Genomic DNA, 19817 nt, shown 5'->3' with positions numbered 1-19817 from the left:
TCCACAATCGATAGGTATTTAATTTAATACCCTCCATAATTATTAAATAAACATAATTAAACAACGCCAAACAATGAATATAATAATCTCTGTTTATTTTGGCTCAAGAAGATAAATACGCGAACCCCTTCCGAACTAGAAGAGGTGTCGACTATTGTCAAGACATGTGGTTATCTTATCGGAATGAAGTTTGAAAAATAAGACAGGCTATTCGACGATAAAAGGACCCGAACTGTGGTACACTGGCCTCAGTTTTCATCGAGCTCTGCCCGAGTGTTGTATTTAGCTGGTTGTCTGTTAGCAGCCAGTGTTTAAAATTGGAAAACGACCAATATTTTCATGTGCTTATGTCAAGAGGAAGTTCACCCAGCTTCTATTAAATTCAAGGTACACAAAATACACATTTTCGTCAATACTTTTACACTACATAACCTCAAACTGTTCTATTTTTAAAAAACATGCAATATACTAGAAGATGAAAATGAATTATAATAGTACAGTTTGAAATTAGTATTTTAAATTAATTTAAAAAATCACTGTCAGCACCATTGCATATTATTAACATGTATAATAAAAGACACAAAATCTTGTTAATATTACATTGTTCACAATATTTATTTGTTATAACATCTGCAATTTATTTAGATAAAACACGTTTGGTTTACTCACAACCAACATTTCTATTCATGTGATAATAATAACAGTTAACAATTACAAGTATAATAAAATATACCAGAAAAAGCCACCATATACATTAAAATAGCGAGTTCAACAACATACAATGATTTATATCATTAAGTTTATAAAATTAAATGATTAAATTTCAACAATTTTTTCATTTTCATTATCTTTTCATTTAAGAAGTTTGAAATTATAATATTAGTTTTGATGATATAATACAGAGCAATATGGTCTGCAAATCAGAATTCCTGCCATTCCCTGGTTTTACCAGTTTCGCTATATTAAAATTCCATTGGCTATTCAATATCATTCTCCTAATTTGACGTCAATTCAAAATTGTGTTTGTTCAGCTATTTTCAATAATGATATTTTCTGGGCTTTGTTATCTTTATTCTATTGAATCATCAGTAAATTATCATTGTACGTCTTATAGAGCTTATATATTGATAGGGTTGTTATTATATAATAAAAAAAACCTTACATATTTCTTTGTTACAAAAAAACTGTAAAAACTCTGAAGGTTCTCTGTGGCCAAGAGTGGACATTTTCCTAAACATTGTGAATACTGATAATAAAATTTCTCTGTCAACTGTAAAATAAAGACCATTTTAAATGGTCTATATTCTTCTTGAGTATTAAATAATATTCTAGAAATTTTAATAGCACTTTTCCTTAAATTAAATAGAAAAATTTAAGCTACTTACAAACAGTATTTTGTTGATTCGAAGAGAGAAAAACAACCAAAAAAAAACTTAAAAGCATCAAACAGTTTATGTATTCATAGATCCCTCAAAATTAATTTATAATCCTCATATTTCTAATGTGACTTATTATGAAAAAAATATCGAAAAAAATATCCTGAAATTTTAAGCAATGTGATAATTTTAATATTACCAATTACACTTGAGTTTATCATATTTCCGAGTAGAACGAAAGCTTTATGAGTAATTTTCAAGTGTATATTAATTAAAGTTTTATATTCTTCTGTTCCAATCTTCATTTATGTATGAACATTTAAATATCGGTTTTACTACTCCTAGTTCATATCAAGCGGGTGTAGATAAACTATAAACAATACCCAATCTGAGGTCAAAAAGGTCTCTTTAAACCGTAACCTTGAAGATCCGATAGATGGCAGTGATCAGAAGTGATCGATAATGTAAGAACTGTTAAAGGCAATTCCCGTTACATGTCAATACATTTTAATTGGTTGCTTTTGTAAACAACAAATGTTTTCGAATTTCCAGAGATGGCGTCACTGATCGTCAATCTCAAGATTTAGATATTTATTTTTTGGTAAACATAACACTTTGATACTAATGACACTAAGAATGTGATAAAGCAGAAAAATACTCTAGGAAAATCAATAAGAAAGCTTTTTCAGATAGATATTTTGAAGTTTCATTACTAGATATACATCTGGAGGTTTTTAAGTGTGAGTGTTATCTTAAAACAAAAATATTTCTGTTAACACCACTAAATTAGTTATATTTATATCTAATTTATATAAAAATATGATTAAAATATTAATGAAAAAGTTCTCTTCAGATTGTAACTTTAAGATTAGGATAATTGCCTTCACTGATAGTTAATCTCCAAGAATATTTACAGGGAAAAATAATTTAACGATAAATTATTAAAAACAAAGATAATAATTTTCTTGTAAACACATTTTAATAGGTGCTTATAAGATATAAGATATTAAACATAAGATAATACATAAAAATGTCAGTAGATCATGTGTGTGTCACTGGATATGTTTAATTGAACATTTTATTTAAAACAAATGAATCCATTTTTTGTAAACACAATTCAATTACTTGTTAAACATCTAATTTATTTTTATAACGATGTGACTGTGTGGTAGCATATATTTGCGTTGCGTTGGCACTTATTCTTGGATTTTGAATTGTTTTTCTTATAAATATAATTGAAATGGATGTTAAAATTGTATTATAAATGTGAACAAAATGGTATACGAAATTGGACACAAATATGGCTTATGTATACCACTAATACCATCTACCATGAAAACAAACTTTAACAACTATTGAGATCCATATATAATCTGTTCAAAATTATTTTGTACTTACGTCATCTAAATTTGTGACGTCAAAACGTCAGAATGTTGCCGCATCAACTCTGAGTTTTAGTTCAGTTTGGCTTTGACATACAACAAAATTATAATCAAAATAAAATAATTGAACAAAACTATTATCCAATATAATTTATTTTAACATTATAGTAGATCTAAAAACTACAGTTAATTATACAGCTACAATAGTTTATAGGTTAGATTTATAACCTTTTATCACTATCGTTTCAATTTTGCATACGTCTGACGACTGGACGACTTTGACAGGCCCATTCGTTTACGTGTTCGAACTAATCAGACAGCATTGTGTCTCTTTTTAACTAGAATAAAATGAGAAGAAAAACATGGTCTGATTCTAAAACGAATTTACAAATTGCGGCAGGCATTACATTAAACATTTTCATGACGTATGTACAAAAACTAGGATCGCCATTAGAGGAATTTCATGAGATAGTTTCACTATCCATTATAGGCACCTGTAAAGAAAATATTTTGGGGAATTTTCTAATTAACAATTAGTTTTTCATACTTGAATTTTCAGAATTTCGTTTAAAGAGTTGCTACATTGTTTTAACATCATACGATGTTTTAAATTTATGCTTATAATAGTTTTAACTAATTATACAAGACTAGCGATAAGATAAAAATTAATTGGTAAAAAGGAAACAAGATAATACAAAGCAATTTTATTTTATTATTTTATATAACAATTTTGATACATAACACAGGTGTACTATTTGCACAATAATTAGAAAAAAATTAAAAATAATAACAAATGTAATTTTGTTTTACAGGGTGCCCAAGAGCAAAACATCATTTCTGTGACTGGTTGTTGCCTTTTGCCCGACAATTATAAAATTTTCTTAGACGCAGAGCCACCTTGGTAACATCCCGATCGAACAGCTTCAACTACTTGATAGTATTGTACATAAATCTGTCAAGATTTGAACATAAGCTGCCTCGTAAGTATTACGATACGTATTAATAAATTAGGTCGTCTAATAATTTTATTGATTAATTATTTACTATTTTGTTATAATTTGTAACTAATATGTAGAAAACTTGTTATTTAATTTCCTATCTTCTTCATATACTCCTAACTAACGCCATTATCTTCTTTAAGTTGCTCTATCATAGTCATAGCGTGATAGAGAGTTCAATCAAGGTCACCACGTCCAGTGACTAGTACCATAATCATTGTTCGAGAAGTTTCATTGGTCAACTTAAATTTACTTTTATTTTTAAGCGCCTAAAAAGGGGATATTCTTGTAAAGATATTTAATTACTTCTTAAACAGAGTTTACCAAGCGGACTCATCACGTGACACCACATGATTAGTTACGTCTTATTGGCCAATAAAACAAAATTTAATTTATAAAACGAAATATTTAGATTTCGTTTTATAAATTTAGTTCATTATTTGATGTAACACTTTGATAAATGTATTTTCACAGGGCAATAAAATTGGACACTATTAAAATTTTGAATCGCATTGTTCTAGGTAATTTTCACATTATTCGATTTGAACACATTTTGGATTTATATTATACTTTGACCAATAATTTTACAACGATCGCCGCTTGGTTGATAACTAGGTAAAAAATAGGTCAACTTTCAGAAAAATAAAACAATATAAGTTTATCTACATACAAATGTTTTATATAAAAAAATTTTATATACCTACTAGATATGCTTCTTGAAAGGAAGACGATAACTCATTTGTTTGTTTTCTATACATCTGGTTACATTAGAAATAATAAAAATGAAATGAACCAATTAAATACCTTCGCTGTTCTTAGCATAACGATTCAGACAAACCAATAAAATTACTCGAAAAGGTAGTGGTAGTAAAATCTAGTAGTGGAAGTTAAATCTCTATTTCTTTTATGACTATAAATACAAATACATACTATAAATAATAATTAGAGTAGTTGTTACACAAGTACGATTTTGGAATCAAACAACAACTTTTATTAAAAATTTAATTTCAATCATTTTCTTCATTAAGATACTTTTTTCAAGCTCAATACAATCCAGCTCTGGTTATTTCCAATTAATTATAACACATGACATATAATAAATATACATAAATGCACTTGTATGGGAAATGTAAATTATGTATGTTATATAAATAATTATTTTGATTGTATCTTTTTGCACTTCACTTATTATCTAATTATTTAATATACGTTAAAAATAATTATCAATGGAATACTCTCGAAATAGTTATCAGCTAAAGTATTTGTATTATTTGTTTTTTATGCTATTTATTGCACGACAGTTAAAAAGCCTTTGTTTGGAAAAAAATAAAAAATTAATCAATATAAAAAAATTCTCTAGAACATACTGTATATATGTTATGTTAGACTGAAAGATGTAACGTCTAGACATAGGAGTTTGATTTGTGTTAGAATTGGACTGAGCCGGTAATATCGTTTCTACTCGCAGTCCAAGTCGCCGCTTATTTTGGTAAATTAAATTAGTTTTAAAGTAAAATAAAAGTTCTTAAATGTTTAAACCCTAGACATTTAATAAATTTTATGTTTGGACAGCATGTAGGAAGAGTATCTTTCAGCTTCTTTTTTTAAATTAAATTAAAGTTCTTGAATCCCCAGCGGCTTTGTTTTTCTTTTTTAATTCAAAGTACTATAAAAGCATCAATTATATAATTACAGTACTATAAAGCATTATTTGGTGTGGTTGTTGATTATTGATTATTGATTATTTTTCCTATTTATTATCTCTTTTGTTTTTTATGCAGTATTATATGATGTAACAAATTGTTCCTTTGGTTTTTATGTCTAATTTTCCATGTGAATCGATTCTTTTTTCTTCTTCTGTTCTCCCATTATATTGCTATTGTTCTTCTACGTCCCGATTCTCAATTTCTCAGTTTGTTTCTCTGATTCTTGTATCCTTTTTTTATCTTTATATTAAATGCGCTTTATTATTGAGAATACGTAGTATCAACCTTTTAAGTATGTCGATAGTTTTTCATAATATTTTTGAACGTAGGAAACTTTTCCTCTGCCATTCTGCTTAGTTTGTATTATTTTTATTTTAGTTTAGTTTTCTTTAATTCCAAGCCGTACATTGACGCGTAGTTAGTTTCTTAACCTTACTTAGTAAGTTAATACTTTTAAATACTGTCTACTCTCTTTATAATAATTGTCACGTTTTTCTTTTGTTCTTCTACTGGATTTTCGTTCATTTATTTTATATTTTGCTTCATTTGCCATTGCCGCTTCAGTGCCTTTTCAGAACTAATAGCGTCTTATGCTTTTTGTAATATTTATTACCGCCATCTATATAAGTTATAAAATGTGAAAGGATTTAGAAAATAAAAACTATTACTTTTCTTGAAAAACTGTTTTATTTTACGGAAATAATAGGCGACTTGTTGAATGGAGATACAAAGCGAAAGTGAGGGTTCTTATCTATTAGAAAACAAACCAAGCCGTCTCGTTTATTGTTCAAGTAGTTTTTAAAAAAGATGGCCGTATATCCAAGGCTGTATTACATAACATATATAAAACTAATAATAGTCTAAATCACAACTTTTTTATGTTGTTTATTGTATATATTATTATTGAATATTTTATGTAGAACTTATTCATTATTATTATTTAATATTAAGTATTTATTAATTTTGTAGATGAAGTTTATATTAAGTTCGCGATGTATAAAACTCCTTTTTGTTTCAGCTTGCTTGCTTGACCAATTACACCTTCAAAATTAAATAAAAAAATAATTCAAGACCAATAGAAAATTCAATTATTTAACAATGAAAATCAAAAATTGCCTGGAACCAGTCCGCGTGATTGAGGCTGTGAATTCCGTGGAAACGGTAATTCGTGATATAGCTGACGATGCCGATCAGGAAGATGCGTTCTACGTTTGCTGTCTGGACGATATCGTTGAGAAGTTCAAGATATGGAAAGAACAATTACCAAGGGTGCAACCACATTACGGTAAGTACGAGTTAATTATTAGTGATTTTATATTTTAAAGTGTAGCAGGGCTTTGAAAAAAATTATTTTTATTATTTATACGAAATATTTCGCGGCCTCAAGTTTATTTAAGCGCGAATCCAATAATATTAATTCCTAAACATATATATGATTTGAAATAATTTAAACAAGAGTAATAAATGATAACATTCATTAATAAAGTTGTTCTGTATATTCTGTTTTCTTTTAAAGCATATGGCACACGTATTACAACTAGGTATTCGCTATCTAGTAATTTTTTTGAATATTGCTGTTGCACATAACAGTTTTCACGCATAATTCAATTATACCAGATCAAAGGATTTTTGCCTCTTCAACATCCGGATATATCCACTGTTACCGAGCACTTGTAGCATTTCGACGTTTTCATATATACTCATTTAATGTTTCTTCGCAAACCGTTTAATAATTTCGCTGACCGTTATTACCTTTATATCGTTGGGATATTACTAATATACCATGGGGAGTTAACAATGCTGCGAATAACTTTTGGTAAATTTGGATTATATTGATATTGGGATTTTTTTGTGCAATCCCATGGTTAAAGGTTACTATGTGTTTATATAGTTTGTTGTGGAGTGATAATTGGGATTATACCACTACAATTTTTTGAGTTTCATACGCACTTTTGCTCGTTTTTTCAATATTCTCTTTTTTCTTAAGGTTGGCATCGTTAAGCTCTCTCTCTCTCTCGCTCTCTATGTGTTGAGTATTTGAAGAATTGGCCTCAACACGCTTCCTTGTAGTATATTTGCTTTAGATTATTTTATTGTAGAGTAAATATCCTCTTGTTTGACTCTAAACATTCATTAATGTTGTTGTTTCTGTAATATTTTCTGTAGCTTATGAACAAAGCCGTCATGCCATACCTTATAGTTGGTATGTGTTACATCAGTGTTAGAATATAGCCAAACATAATTTTTTGCCTTCATAGGCTTTTTTAATTAAATCTGTTATTCTATGAATCTAGTCAATTGTTAAATGTTTGTTATTAAACTAGTCTGTCGGTATTAGGTTTTTTCTCTCTACATCATCAGTTTTATTCTTTTAAACAGGCGTTTTTCAAATAACTTAGATATTACAGGTAGCACTGGGTTAGGTTATAGAGATTATGAAAAGATCATGAAAATTTCAGCCATCTTCCAAACGACTGGAACATGTTTTAGTCGAAATGCTACATTGACCAAGTTGGTGCATTTTATAATTCCCTTTCTTGGTAGTTTTTTCAAACATTTTCCTGTTATTAAGTCATAGCCTGAGGATTTCTTTGGATTAATGTTAACATTGATAACGTTGATTACTTCTTTCGGCATGACTCACAATTATCATTGACAGGCAATCTCATCTTTTGTACGTGTAGACTTTGTAGCTTCTCAATAGGTATCTGTAGGCATGGTGAAATAATATTCTGATAAACAATTTTTTTCTTTTTCTAACTTTTCTAACTTAAAAAAAACATCGCCGTAGATTTTTTCTATGTTAATAATATAAGATTATTTCTTTCAGCTGTGAAATGTAATGACGATTTAACCATTCTGGAAACATTGGCTTCGCTGGGCGCTTCATTCGATTGTGCTTCCAAAGGTGAAATAGCTAAAGTGTTGTCGATCGGAGTGTCTGTGAAGAATATCATCTTCGCTAACCCAGCCAAGTTGGCCAGCCATGTTAAATTCGCTAAATCGGTTGGATTAGCCACAATGACATTCGACAACGAGAGTGAGCTGCACAAGATCCAACATCTGTATTCCAATGCTAGGTTAGTACAATATATTTAATATATAAAAATATACTTAAATATAAATTAATTAAATATAAAAATATAAATATAAAAAAAGCCTAATTGAGAATTCAACATATCATGGCAAATATAATAAAAATAGTCAATATATTGGCCTTGCCTCTTAATATTCTGTTTAGTTATTTAATTCAATAATATACTTACTGTTATTATTTTGACAAGATTGAGACTTAAAGATCTATTAATGGCAATTATTAAATTAAAAGCAATCTTGATAGAGTTACATGATATACTGCCTTATCCCTTATCAACTTGTTGGTCTATGAAGTTAGATACAACAGAATATTCACAAAAACTTTATTCAGTTTTTTTATACATACTTGTTGTAGTATCTAAATTTCTATATCTCCACTTCTACTAAATTTAAAAAAATCCACCTATATTGGTTAAGTAGTATTAATGTATGTTTTCAGTATCTCAACCAAAACAGATCTCTTAAAGTAAATGAATACATTAAATATTACATTTTAATAAACATCTTCTAAAAGGTAATAATATTTAACACTATTCAAATACTGAATGGCTTTACAATAAAACTCTTCGTGTAGTAGCAAACTGTCACATTTTCCAATGCAATTTTGTCATTGATCCATTTCAATACATTTTGGTGTTATACTCTGGATAATATTTTTACCACCAACATCATTTTTATCAACAAATAAGTGAGAAATGTGTTAACTTTCTCTAAAGAAATTATATGTTGACTTTGTTATTTAATAATGCAATATACATACGAGATGTTATTATACTCAACAAATATTTTTAGTCATTTTAATGGAGACAGAAACAAAACAGTTGGAATTTTATTCCAACAAATCAGCATTCAATATGTTGCGTGAAATGCTTTGATTGAAAGAAAACATATTTTCTGATTAAAATTATTTTGCTTACCTGATATGTTAATTTCAGGTTGGTTATTCGCATACGATGCGACGCGGAAGATGCTCAATGTCCTTTGGGAATGAAGTTTGGCTGCGATCCGATCAAGGAAGCTCCCGCATTACTCAGAACTGCTCGGAACCTAGGTTTAAACGTCGTAGGGGTCAGTTTCCATGTGGGATCGGGCTGTCGCGAGCCAAAAGTATTTCATCGGGCTATATCATTGTGCAGAGACATATTTGATTACGCTGTCACTCTAGGATACAGCTTTAATCTATTGGATATAGGCGGAGGATACCCTGGAGTTCGAGGATCCTCCATTAATGAGGTAAGCAACAGATGACTGGCTAAGAGCAATTCAATATCATTATTTTTGTATTTTGCAACGTCTTTTGTGTTAAAATCGATCTGACTTGAAAACTATTTGAAAACACTCGTTTAATTATAACGTCAAAAATTGTCAATATTATATCTAGAATAAATAACTTTTATGCCATAATATCACCTTATCAAGGAGTGTTATATCTTCAACGAATCTTGCCGCATTAATGGATATACAAGTTATTTTTATATTTAACTCTCATCAGTGATTAATAAAAATGGAACACTATCCATATCCATGACCATTATTTACCTTAATTTTCTTAAGTTCAAACTCTCTATCTCTGGACTATGCGATTGTTTTGTTTGATAAATACCACATTGTTTTGTTTAACACTAACATTCTAGCATATGAGTATATTTTTTACTCTCTTATCGTCTCTCTGGAAACATTCTAATATTATTTCGAAATCTAACTACTACCAACTACTACGAACTATTTGGCCATTTCTAACATCATTTCATCATTTCAGATGTAGTTAATGTTCAAATATAAAATATATCGCCTTCGTAAAGATAATTAACAAATTAATTTTCATCAAAAAGAACAACTTTTGCCAGAATTTTTTTGCCAGAAGAAATACATCAGCATAACCCTTGGCAAGTCTTTTTTGATATCAAAATATCAAAAAAGACTTGCACAATACACTCATGAGCTAGAACTAGCGCTGATTGAACTGGAAAGAAAACACAAAAGGGTAAAAAGATGTGACATCGCTGGTCTCGGCCATAGATTCACATGGAGAGATGCGAACTACACCCACCGATGGAAGCTCTTGTTACGAATCACTTATGATTCTGGATGGGGCGGAATTAATAACACCACTTATGACTTTGGAACAAAAGAGAAACTTTATTTACATCTTTTTTACAATTCTCAGATCTTTTATACAATTTTGAACAGCCTCGATACAAACTGCAGTGCCCTAATTCTTCTTCCTCTTTTCTACATTTGTTCTTGTATTGATGTAATTAATATATTTAACAGCTTTTTCATAATAATAAATATAACCTACAGATAAAAAGTTGGACAACGCCGTGGTTAGGACACATTAACACGACGCAGAAGAGAGAGATAAATTGCATTTGCATTTATTAAATTCAAACAACCAAATTTGGATAAGTTCATTTTATCAGACAAAATTACTTAAAAATCTTTGGTGTCACCAATAATTCAAAAACTGTCTGAGAAATCCCCCTACATAGTATTTAATTTTCTCTTCTCAGCAATAATACGCGTGCCATCACTTTGTTAAATAATTTCTTGCTCCTTCAGCAAATTGAAAACATGATCTTCCTGCACATTGACCAACAATTCTTTTCTGATTCTGCTAATTTGACTCTATTTTCCTGTCCTAAGATATGTATAAGCATCGTGCTCATTAGCATCAGTGCTGCTCACTCTGACCTCTTAATGTACATCCTATATATATCATCCATATATATATAATCTTTTGACATCTATTTCAGATTGCTTGCGTGGTAAACAAAGCCTTGATCGAGTTCTTTCCTGACGAATCCGTTCAAGTTATCGCTGAACCAGGTCGATTTTTCGTTAGCAGCGCTTACACCTTGACCTGCAAAATTTACTCTATCCGACAAGTGGTGGATGATAACGATAACACCAAAATTCAAAAGATGTACTACATCAACGACGGCGTCTACGGAAGTTTCAACTGCATTCTCTACGACCACCAGGTCGTTTTCCCGAAGCCCTTAAAACAACACAAGGGCGCGGAACAATACTTCAGCAGCATCTGGGGACCCACGTGCGATGGTTTGGATCAAGTCGTCGAAAATATGATGCTTCCGGAAATGAAAATGGGCGAATGGATAATGTTTGAAGATATGGGCGCTTACACTCTTCCTGTGGCAAGCGAGTTTAATGGCTTCCCTATACCTGAAGTTCATTACGTCGCTACGGAAGCTGTATGGTAAGTAATATAACAACTAAAACAATAAAAACGTGGTTCTAGTGTTCGAAATATTCAATAATTCTGTTATTTTACTATTTTTAACAATAAACAGCCATTTATTGAATTAAAAAGTATAAATGAGTAATGAACAGAGATTGAACTGAGTCTTTTAAACAGCTATAGATGTGTTTCACGTATTAGGATTCAACAGTAATCGCTCATCATGCTTTCGTCTCATACTTCTTGGTATCTCTTTTTGATTTTCGCTATATCTTGGTGTACTGGGAAAGTTTTGTGGAAAAAAATGAAGATGTGAATACAGAAAATGTATTTTGAAAAACATTTGTGCTCCAATCTGGTGATTTGTGGTTAGCCAGAAAGTTGTAGAAACTATTAAACGGCATTCAACATTTTGTAAACTTGCATTTGCATCAGCCATTAGTTTTTAAAGATCAGGTCCGATAAATATTCTTTCTTTGACATTTGAGTATAACAGTTTTAGAAACAACCTGTTAAGTAATAGAATGTGAACAGCTGGTAATAAAATATCCTGTGAGTTCACAAGTGGTACAGAAGATACGTTTTCTTGTCCTGGTTCTTAATGGGTTTGACATGGCCACACCGTTCTCACATAATGATAATCAACAGATACAGAAAACAGCAAAATTTCGTGAATCCAAGTTGCATCCCAACCAACAGACCAATAATCTGTAATGAATATGGAAATTAATCAATATTTGAAAATTAAATACAATTAATTTACTTCTTAAATTTTAGATCACCAAAGAAATTCTACTGATGTTCATTGCATTTGATCTTGGCCAAAATTTTACGAATAGTGTCATAGCTTGCCTTGGTTTGTAGTGAGTGAACAATCGGAATGAATGTTTTTTTTATTTCCAATATGGAATAATGTCGCTTCCAAACTGTAGTTAGAAAGATTTATGAACAAACGTCATTCATTTCGATCACATAGTGTATTCATCACAGCAGATAAAGCTTTGATATCATTGTAGAAACACATGTCATTTTCTTTTTTGAAGAAGAATAAAATCGCGTGATTCCTATTTTTGTATATAGTGATTGACAGAAGATGTTTCTATTCCTGCAAGCCTGCTTTTAAATTTATATCGCAAATCAAATTCCTCAGTTTATAATGCGAAATTAAATGCTTTTCTTTCATAATTCGCTTTCATCGCTCGCCGGTGATGAAAACGAAGTTCTTAAGGTATTTTTACCTGTGCAAATTGGCAATAGATCACGATATAACTGGATTCAATACTGATGATACGTCAAGATATTTATACTGTGATATTTTTTACATTTATACGGGTGACATTCATCCAGCAAAAGTACTAATCATCTAGATCATTTTTCTGTTCTCTTCATAACGTTGCGACAGAAAATGAAAAGTATACACTTTCACCAAGTGACCACTTGTACAGCTTTGTTTTGTACGCCAAAGTACTGTTAATTCGATCTTTGAATGCATTTGTGTGATAATATTAATTAATACGATTAATCAATGATGTTTAATGCAACATAGTCAGGTGAGAGCCGTTATCAGAGTGCAGTGAACCATGAGCAAACTCGAAAAATAGAACCAATCTTGACACACGAATTGAAGATTGAAGAATCGTTCTCATCAAGTTATTTTGTATTGCAGGGCTAAATTGAAGAACATAGTCACCATTGGAGACCGTACGTTCAAGCCAGTGGACGGGCCAGTAGCTGAGAACATCCCCATAACAATCAGTAACTCGAATTCCAATAATGAAAATGTCATCGAATTGCCTCATTACAACGCCAAGGGCTATAGCGTAGTAGCTGGCGATCACATCTTAAGCTATATCAATATCTCTTAATTTTTTCCTCATTATTATTGATAAATTAATATATCTTTGGTGTTTTTTTTTTGGTCGTAATCATAAGTATTTGGGTAAACGATTTGGGCTTTTGTTTTTTGTTTCGTGTAAATAATTTCGGTCATCAAAACAATTCAAGGACAAATACAAATGTATTGCTGTTAATAAAATGTTGAATACTATGGTAAGCAAGGGGGCAGCTTTATTTCTTTAAATTTTTATAGGGTATATATTTTAATTAAACGACTGCTTATAAGTTAGAAGATAATTTATTCATTAAGATATATTATATAACTGTTATGTAGGTATAGCTAAATCAATATATGTAGTACTATTTTAAAATTTTCGTAATAATATATTTTTCATGTAATAGTTTTTGTGTAATTTTTTTATTCTTATTTGTTGCATTATCTACGTCAACTATTTGGAATCTATATTTATATCATCATTAAAAGTTATTAAACAAAGCATTCAATAATCTCCCTAATGGGCAATACATCCTATGTGATTTGTATGTTATAAGTTATTTCCTCTCTGTTCAGTACCATGCCGCAGCCCCTATTCCTCTGTTGCTGACAGTCGGAATGTCTTTATTTCTTGTGTCTTACATTCTGTTGTTCTTCTATTCCACTTGGTGCTAATACCAGCTCGTTTTTATCTTGGCCAGTCTCCTGTTGCTCATGTTTTGAAGAATATTGAGTGTGCTCCTTAAAGCCTTGCTCTGGAAGCTTCCTAATATTGCTGTTGCTTGCTGTGCCTCATAGTTGAATGCCGCATGTCCAGATTGACTTGATGATGGGTTTGTATACTATCATATTGCTCTTATTGCTTAAATGATAGTGGCGACCTGATAAGCAATTCTCGAAGCCTGCTCTCGTACTTGTGCCGATCACAAATGTTAAGTGTTTATAATTGTGTTAATTATCAGCAGATGCGTCTCATATTATATTTTAAAATATTTTTTTTGACTTAAAAATCTAAGTTTGATTATTTTTTAAATTTTGGTTCTTTATTTATTTTCTGAAGTCGGTCCAATTTTTGTGTTACAAATATTTTTATACAATTTAACGGGTGAACGAAATCAAAACAAACTATTTTTTACATTGCATAGTATAACAACCCATGCCGGATACAGTTGATATATTAATAAATTCAAATCCACAGTTATCATGGAAGAATGTCATTCGATTTAAAAGGTATAACTAATTAAAACATTCCTTGCGGTTAGAAGTGTTTAAAAATAAAGGAGTTGTCGTATTTTTAAATAATGTCCCTGGAACCACGCTATATCACGAATCCACGCATTGATTAGTTTAAGTTCAAGCGGCGACCAACAAGATGGTCATAAAACTTGTGTTGATACATCTCTGTGTGTTGTTTTTATTTTGTATTAACTTGTCGTCTTGTTTAATTGACATAGGCGTTGTAACAGGATTCCTCAATGATGTAAACCTAAAGCAGGTGTATCTAATGAGTTGCATGAGACGAAATGGTAATAACTGTTTTAATTAATATTTTTGTTCGGTAAATAAATATTCCACTATTCTGTTACTAGAAACGAATAGTTTTTATTTTATAGTGGGCGATGAACTCATATTGCGCCATGTTGGTTTCATGGATATCGTCATTTCTTTCTCCAAGCTACTTTAATCTGAACTGTACAAACCTTTCTGATGCATTCTCCAAGTGGAATGTAATATATCTATGATGATGATACAAATTAGATTTTTAATAACTATGGAGAATGAAAACAAGCAAAACTAATCGATCTAAGAACTAATCGAGAAATACAGCATGTAAATGGAGATGCTAGGCAAAAACTAAAGCTATAAAGAAAAGTCTACTCCAATTATAACTAACTGGAGTTATGTGGCCTCGGATTTGCAAGTTACTTCATCGAGGTATAAATATCGAACTTTGTTTTTTTTTGTTCTGGCCTGAAACCAGGCGGTGGAATGTAAGACGCAAGCTGAAGTAACAAGCTGGGCCGGGTTATGTGGGATTGCCTCTGGGCTTACCAATACACTAAACCGAAACCGCCGGTCTCTACTGTTACTGCATTAAATTTGTGGATATGGTACCCGCTAGTCGGGCAACCGTTATTGGGCACGAGGACCTGGTGAAATAATAGATAGTGAGTTAACTTGAGTTAACATACGACTGTATACTGTCGTATCGGGACAAAAGTTATGATTACTGCGACGGATGAGGTCGTTTCAGCCTGAAAAAGGGGGAGGTTAGCGGTGACGCGGTGCTAAGCTCCCAGCGCGTTTTCAAAAAACTTGAGCTGAGTTGTTCTTTGTGGAATGATTGAGATATGAAGTGCTTGATTTCTGGAGTGTCAGTTTCCCCATGATTTAGATTTTTTCTGACAAACCGTAGAGCATTTAAGATTCTCCTGAGGAGCTTATTTTCGAAAACTTCAAGCTGTTTCATCTGATTGGGTGTAACAAACTTGAAGTAGACTAGATCCGTAGAGGAGTAAGGGCCGAAATAACATTTTGTAAAATAAACATTTGATAGGGATGGGAATTCTGCTAGAAGGGCATATCAGAGAAGATAGTAGGTTTGCTATGGCCGAACCTTTCTGAATTGCTTTCTGTATTTGGAAATGTCAACCGAACCGTCGGTCGAAGTGGAGACCTAGGTGCGTGACTTGTGATGTCGATCTTAAATTGCGAGACGCGCAGTGCGTAACGCTTCTTATGGAAAATGATTGCCTGGGTTTTCGGGGAGTTGATTTGCAACCTCGAACTTGAATTGTAACCTTGAAAACCTTGAATTGTAACCTCGAACTTGGAGGCCGTGAAGAAAGCAGTGTCGACAGAATAAAATGCGACGTCAATGTGCTCATTTCTCGGCACATCTGAAAAAAAAAGAGTTTAAATAAGGATGGGTCCAGCGTGGAACCTTGATGTACGCCAGCGTCGATTTGTTTTCGACTGGAAAGTGATTTCCTAATCTTGACCTTGAAAGACCTGTCCGATAGATAGGACTTGATGAGAGTGGTTAGGTCTTCTGGGAGACTTAACCGCACGCATTTTGCGATCTGACCGTCGAGCCAGACCTTGTCGAAGACTTTAGTTAGGTCCAGGATGACTGCTCCAAGATTTTTACGTTGGTCAAGGGCGTGATGGATATATGCGGCCAGACGGGAGCTTTCTTAATTGGGTAATCGATATTCCGTCGAAATCTGAAAAAAAGGAATAGTAAAGCGCGAAGAGATATGCACGTTTATATCATTTTTATTGTTTTCCGCTCTGGTTTCTACTGCATAAGTGGAGAGTATATATCCTCCCGATTATAAAAAGAAAAACTGACAAAGTTAAAAGACTTTATTTACATTACATTTATTAATTACAAATACAGACGGGTATACAGGATTAGTGACGATAACCTTCACACAGTCAAATTGGCTGTGTTCTTCGAAGACTCAGAGCTAGATTAGACGGATATATCGCATTTTATCCCCTATCGTTCCCCCCTTGAGGACCGAGACCTTACCGAGAAAGTAAGCTGGTTTAATAGTCCTTCTCGCAACCGGACCAGTAGTTATTTTCAGGAGGGGTTATTTTCAGTTTACTTTCAATGATAATTTTCTTGTACCGGTAAAAATATGCATCCAAAAATTGCCTGAAATTCACCTTTCCAATGTTAACACATTCCGTCTGATATTTGGCGTCGGCACTCTTTTTATCTTATTCGGTCCCAAATATGCCTGTCATCTCATACCTAATTTTTCAGGCTTTTAGATGATCGATAACTTAGTTTATCTAAAGGTTCCGAACCAATGTACATGTGTTTCCAGTTTATTTCGTTGTCGTAAATAAATCTGACAATAAACTATAGTCTATTCAAAGTTGGTGCGAACATACGTCATCTAAATTTATTACGTCAAAACGTCGCAATGTTGCCGTATCAACTCTGAGTTTTAGTTCATTTTGGCTTTGATATATAACAAAATTCTAATTTAAATAATGAAATAAAAATGTTATCACATATATACAGTTTATTTTAACATTATAGTACATAATTATAATGCATATATTATTGAATAATTTAAACTACAGTTAATTATACAGCCACAAAGATTTATAGGTCAGAGTTGCTTTATATATATTGTTATGTTGTATATTATATTTACATTTAACACCTTTCCGCACCACCCATGAGGTAGAGTTCTAGGCGCGTTTTTTATGTAGCGGTATCCCCGCGGAGGTCTAATGTACCTAATTAACAATAGTATATCAAATTAATGTATTTTATTTTCATTAATGAGCATATTTACCATTTTACGTTTAGTTTTTGTTTCCTTCTATGGCGTGTTTCCTTGTCCAGTCATTTTAATATCACTGTATTTTTTATTCCTTCTGCTACTACCTGTGTACACCGTTCTTGATAAAATTAATCACTGAATTCTCCTTAATGCATTTGCCATATCTGTAAAACAGTAGGTATATTTTCTCTTCTCGCAAATTTGAACCAAATACTCATGTATATTCTGAACAATTACAACACATATCTAATGGACATAAATCTTTCAAACTCTAGAATACTATTTCCTACAATTAGAGTATATTAATTATATACTCACCTTTAATTGTCTCCACTCTCATCACCCTGTCTCAAAAATTGGCAGCATTGAATCATATCATCTTCAGAAAGTTTCACTCAAGTGAATAATTAAGCTGTTAATTTTTAATCTATCGAACGTTTGTTCACGATTCCATCATTTCTCAATTTCTTCTTTAATGTGTCTGATCAAGGTCATTCAAAACGAAGTCTTAACCTTTCCTGTTTGCAGCTGTTACGCTGTATACATGTTATGACTAATAAAACCTAATTAATTGTTATTTCCAGGTTTACCTTTTTCGATCAACTTTAGTTGTCTTAACACAATTTTTGTTATCATCTTGCCATGAGAGACCGTTGGGCATATTGGTCTCAGTCTGAAATATCCTCATCTAAATACAAAATTTGAAATAATCAATTTTTTGATTTTATTATATGCCTTTGAAAATGGTATTCTTTTAAAAGCAATACCTGGAAGTTCCATTGGAACTCTTCGATAATTTTCAGACTAACAGTTTTCTCTGAAATAATTGTATTAAATTATCTTTACATTGACAAAAATACTCACTGTTTTTATACATTTCGTATATTTGATATCTGGTATTGCTAACATCAAGCTGATCTTAATTCGTCACCCGCTTCGTATGAGGACGGTTTCTTTTTGGTGAATCCAAGATTGTTTTTCATTTTTTGAGATATTTCAGTGACCATATCCATACTAATATTCGGTGAAAACACGCGAAATTTTTTTTAATAAAACCACAATAAATTATTTTTTAACAGTAAAAGTACCTCTCTGAGGAATTTTATGCCAAGTGGGGGCCTCCATTATCTCGTTCCTGTTCGAAGTAAATGATTAGAGGCAATTAGACAATCTGTTCTGTCTGGCATTATCATTTTAATCAGAGTAATAATAAGGAGCTATTTGAAATTTATCAAAACAAGCAAAACATTAAGACAACTTTGCCGGTTTATAACCTCTTATCACTATTGTTTTAAAGAATTTTGCATACGTTTGACAATCGGACGACTTTCCGGCTAGTTTATTTACGTGTTCGAACTTATCATACAACATTGTATATCTTTTTAAGTAGAATAAAATGAGAAGGAATATATTGTCTTATTCTAAAACTAATTTACAAATTGCGGCAGGTAATACATTTAACAAATTGATGATGTATGTTCACAGCAACTTTGGATATACTATAATTTCTACAGCATACAATATTGGGATGTTGAACATGTTCTCCTAAAATGTATAAATTCTTCAGGCATCTTACAGTGGTACCATAAGCTGTATGCGAGTGAGAAATGAGTGATCTTGACTTGACGATATTTATCAACGAGCTATTAAGCTTATTAGGAACTGATTCAATTTGTCCATTTAATGATTCCAAATTACCAGGGTGCTATGCACATAGCTAGAACCAGGTAGAAGGTAGGAGGTTTCAGTAAGGTATTGGATAGTGCATTGATCTCATTAATTATATCTCGGGCGCTTTATATGTGGTTCTGAAAAACAAAATAGTGTTGAATAGATTAGGTAATTTGAGTAGGTATATTGTGGATAAATTACAATATTATTTTTTAGAAATAAAAGAATTAACACGCTATCTAAAC

At 31.5% G+C, this 19817-nt stretch overlaps 1 protein-coding gene across 1 annotated transcript; it reads left to right on the top strand.

Annotated features, from left to right (window-relative positions):
* The first annotated feature begins 237 nt into the window (after positions 1-237).
* Positions 238-13997, top strand: LOC143196115 (ornithine decarboxylase 1). Its single transcript, XM_076403723.1, has 7 exons — positions 238-387; positions 3571-3738; positions 6481-6747; positions 8293-8542; positions 9494-9791; positions 11315-11778; positions 13427-13997. Exons 3-7 carry the CDS (start codon positions 6561-6563, stop codon positions 13623-13625), a joined length of 1398 nt encoding a protein of 465 aa, XP_076259838.1. The 5' UTR covers positions 238-387; positions 3571-3738; positions 6481-6560; the 3' UTR covers positions 13626-13997.
* Positions 13998-19817: the final 5820 nt, after the last annotated feature.

Source organism: Rhynchophorus ferrugineus, unplaced genomic scaffold, assembly GCF_030347505.1.
Source record: "Rhynchophorus ferrugineus isolate W39M unplaced genomic scaffold, kcgeb_rfMv2 rfM4, whole genome shotgun sequence".
Lineage (NCBI taxonomy): Eukaryota > Metazoa > Arthropoda > Insecta > Coleoptera > Curculionidae > Rhynchophorus > Rhynchophorus ferrugineus.
The sequence above is the reverse complement of the archived record's forward strand: the minus strand, read 5'-3'. Positions and strand labels throughout refer to the sequence as shown.

Bases quoted from the DNA above. Each gene is read 5' to 3' on its own strand.
- LOC143196115 (XM_076403723.1), top strand. From the start codon at position 6,561: ATGAAAATCAAAAATTGCCTGGAACCAGTCCGCGTGATTGAGGCTGTG. The intron at 6,748-8,292 runs GTAAGTACGAGT...TATTTCTTTCAG, and splicing joins AAGGGTGCAACCACATTACG to CTGTGAAATGTAATGACGAT. The intron at 11,779-13,426 runs GTAAGTAATATA...TTTGTATTGCAG, and splicing joins GTCGCTACGGAAGCTGTATG to GGCTAAATTGAAGAACATAG.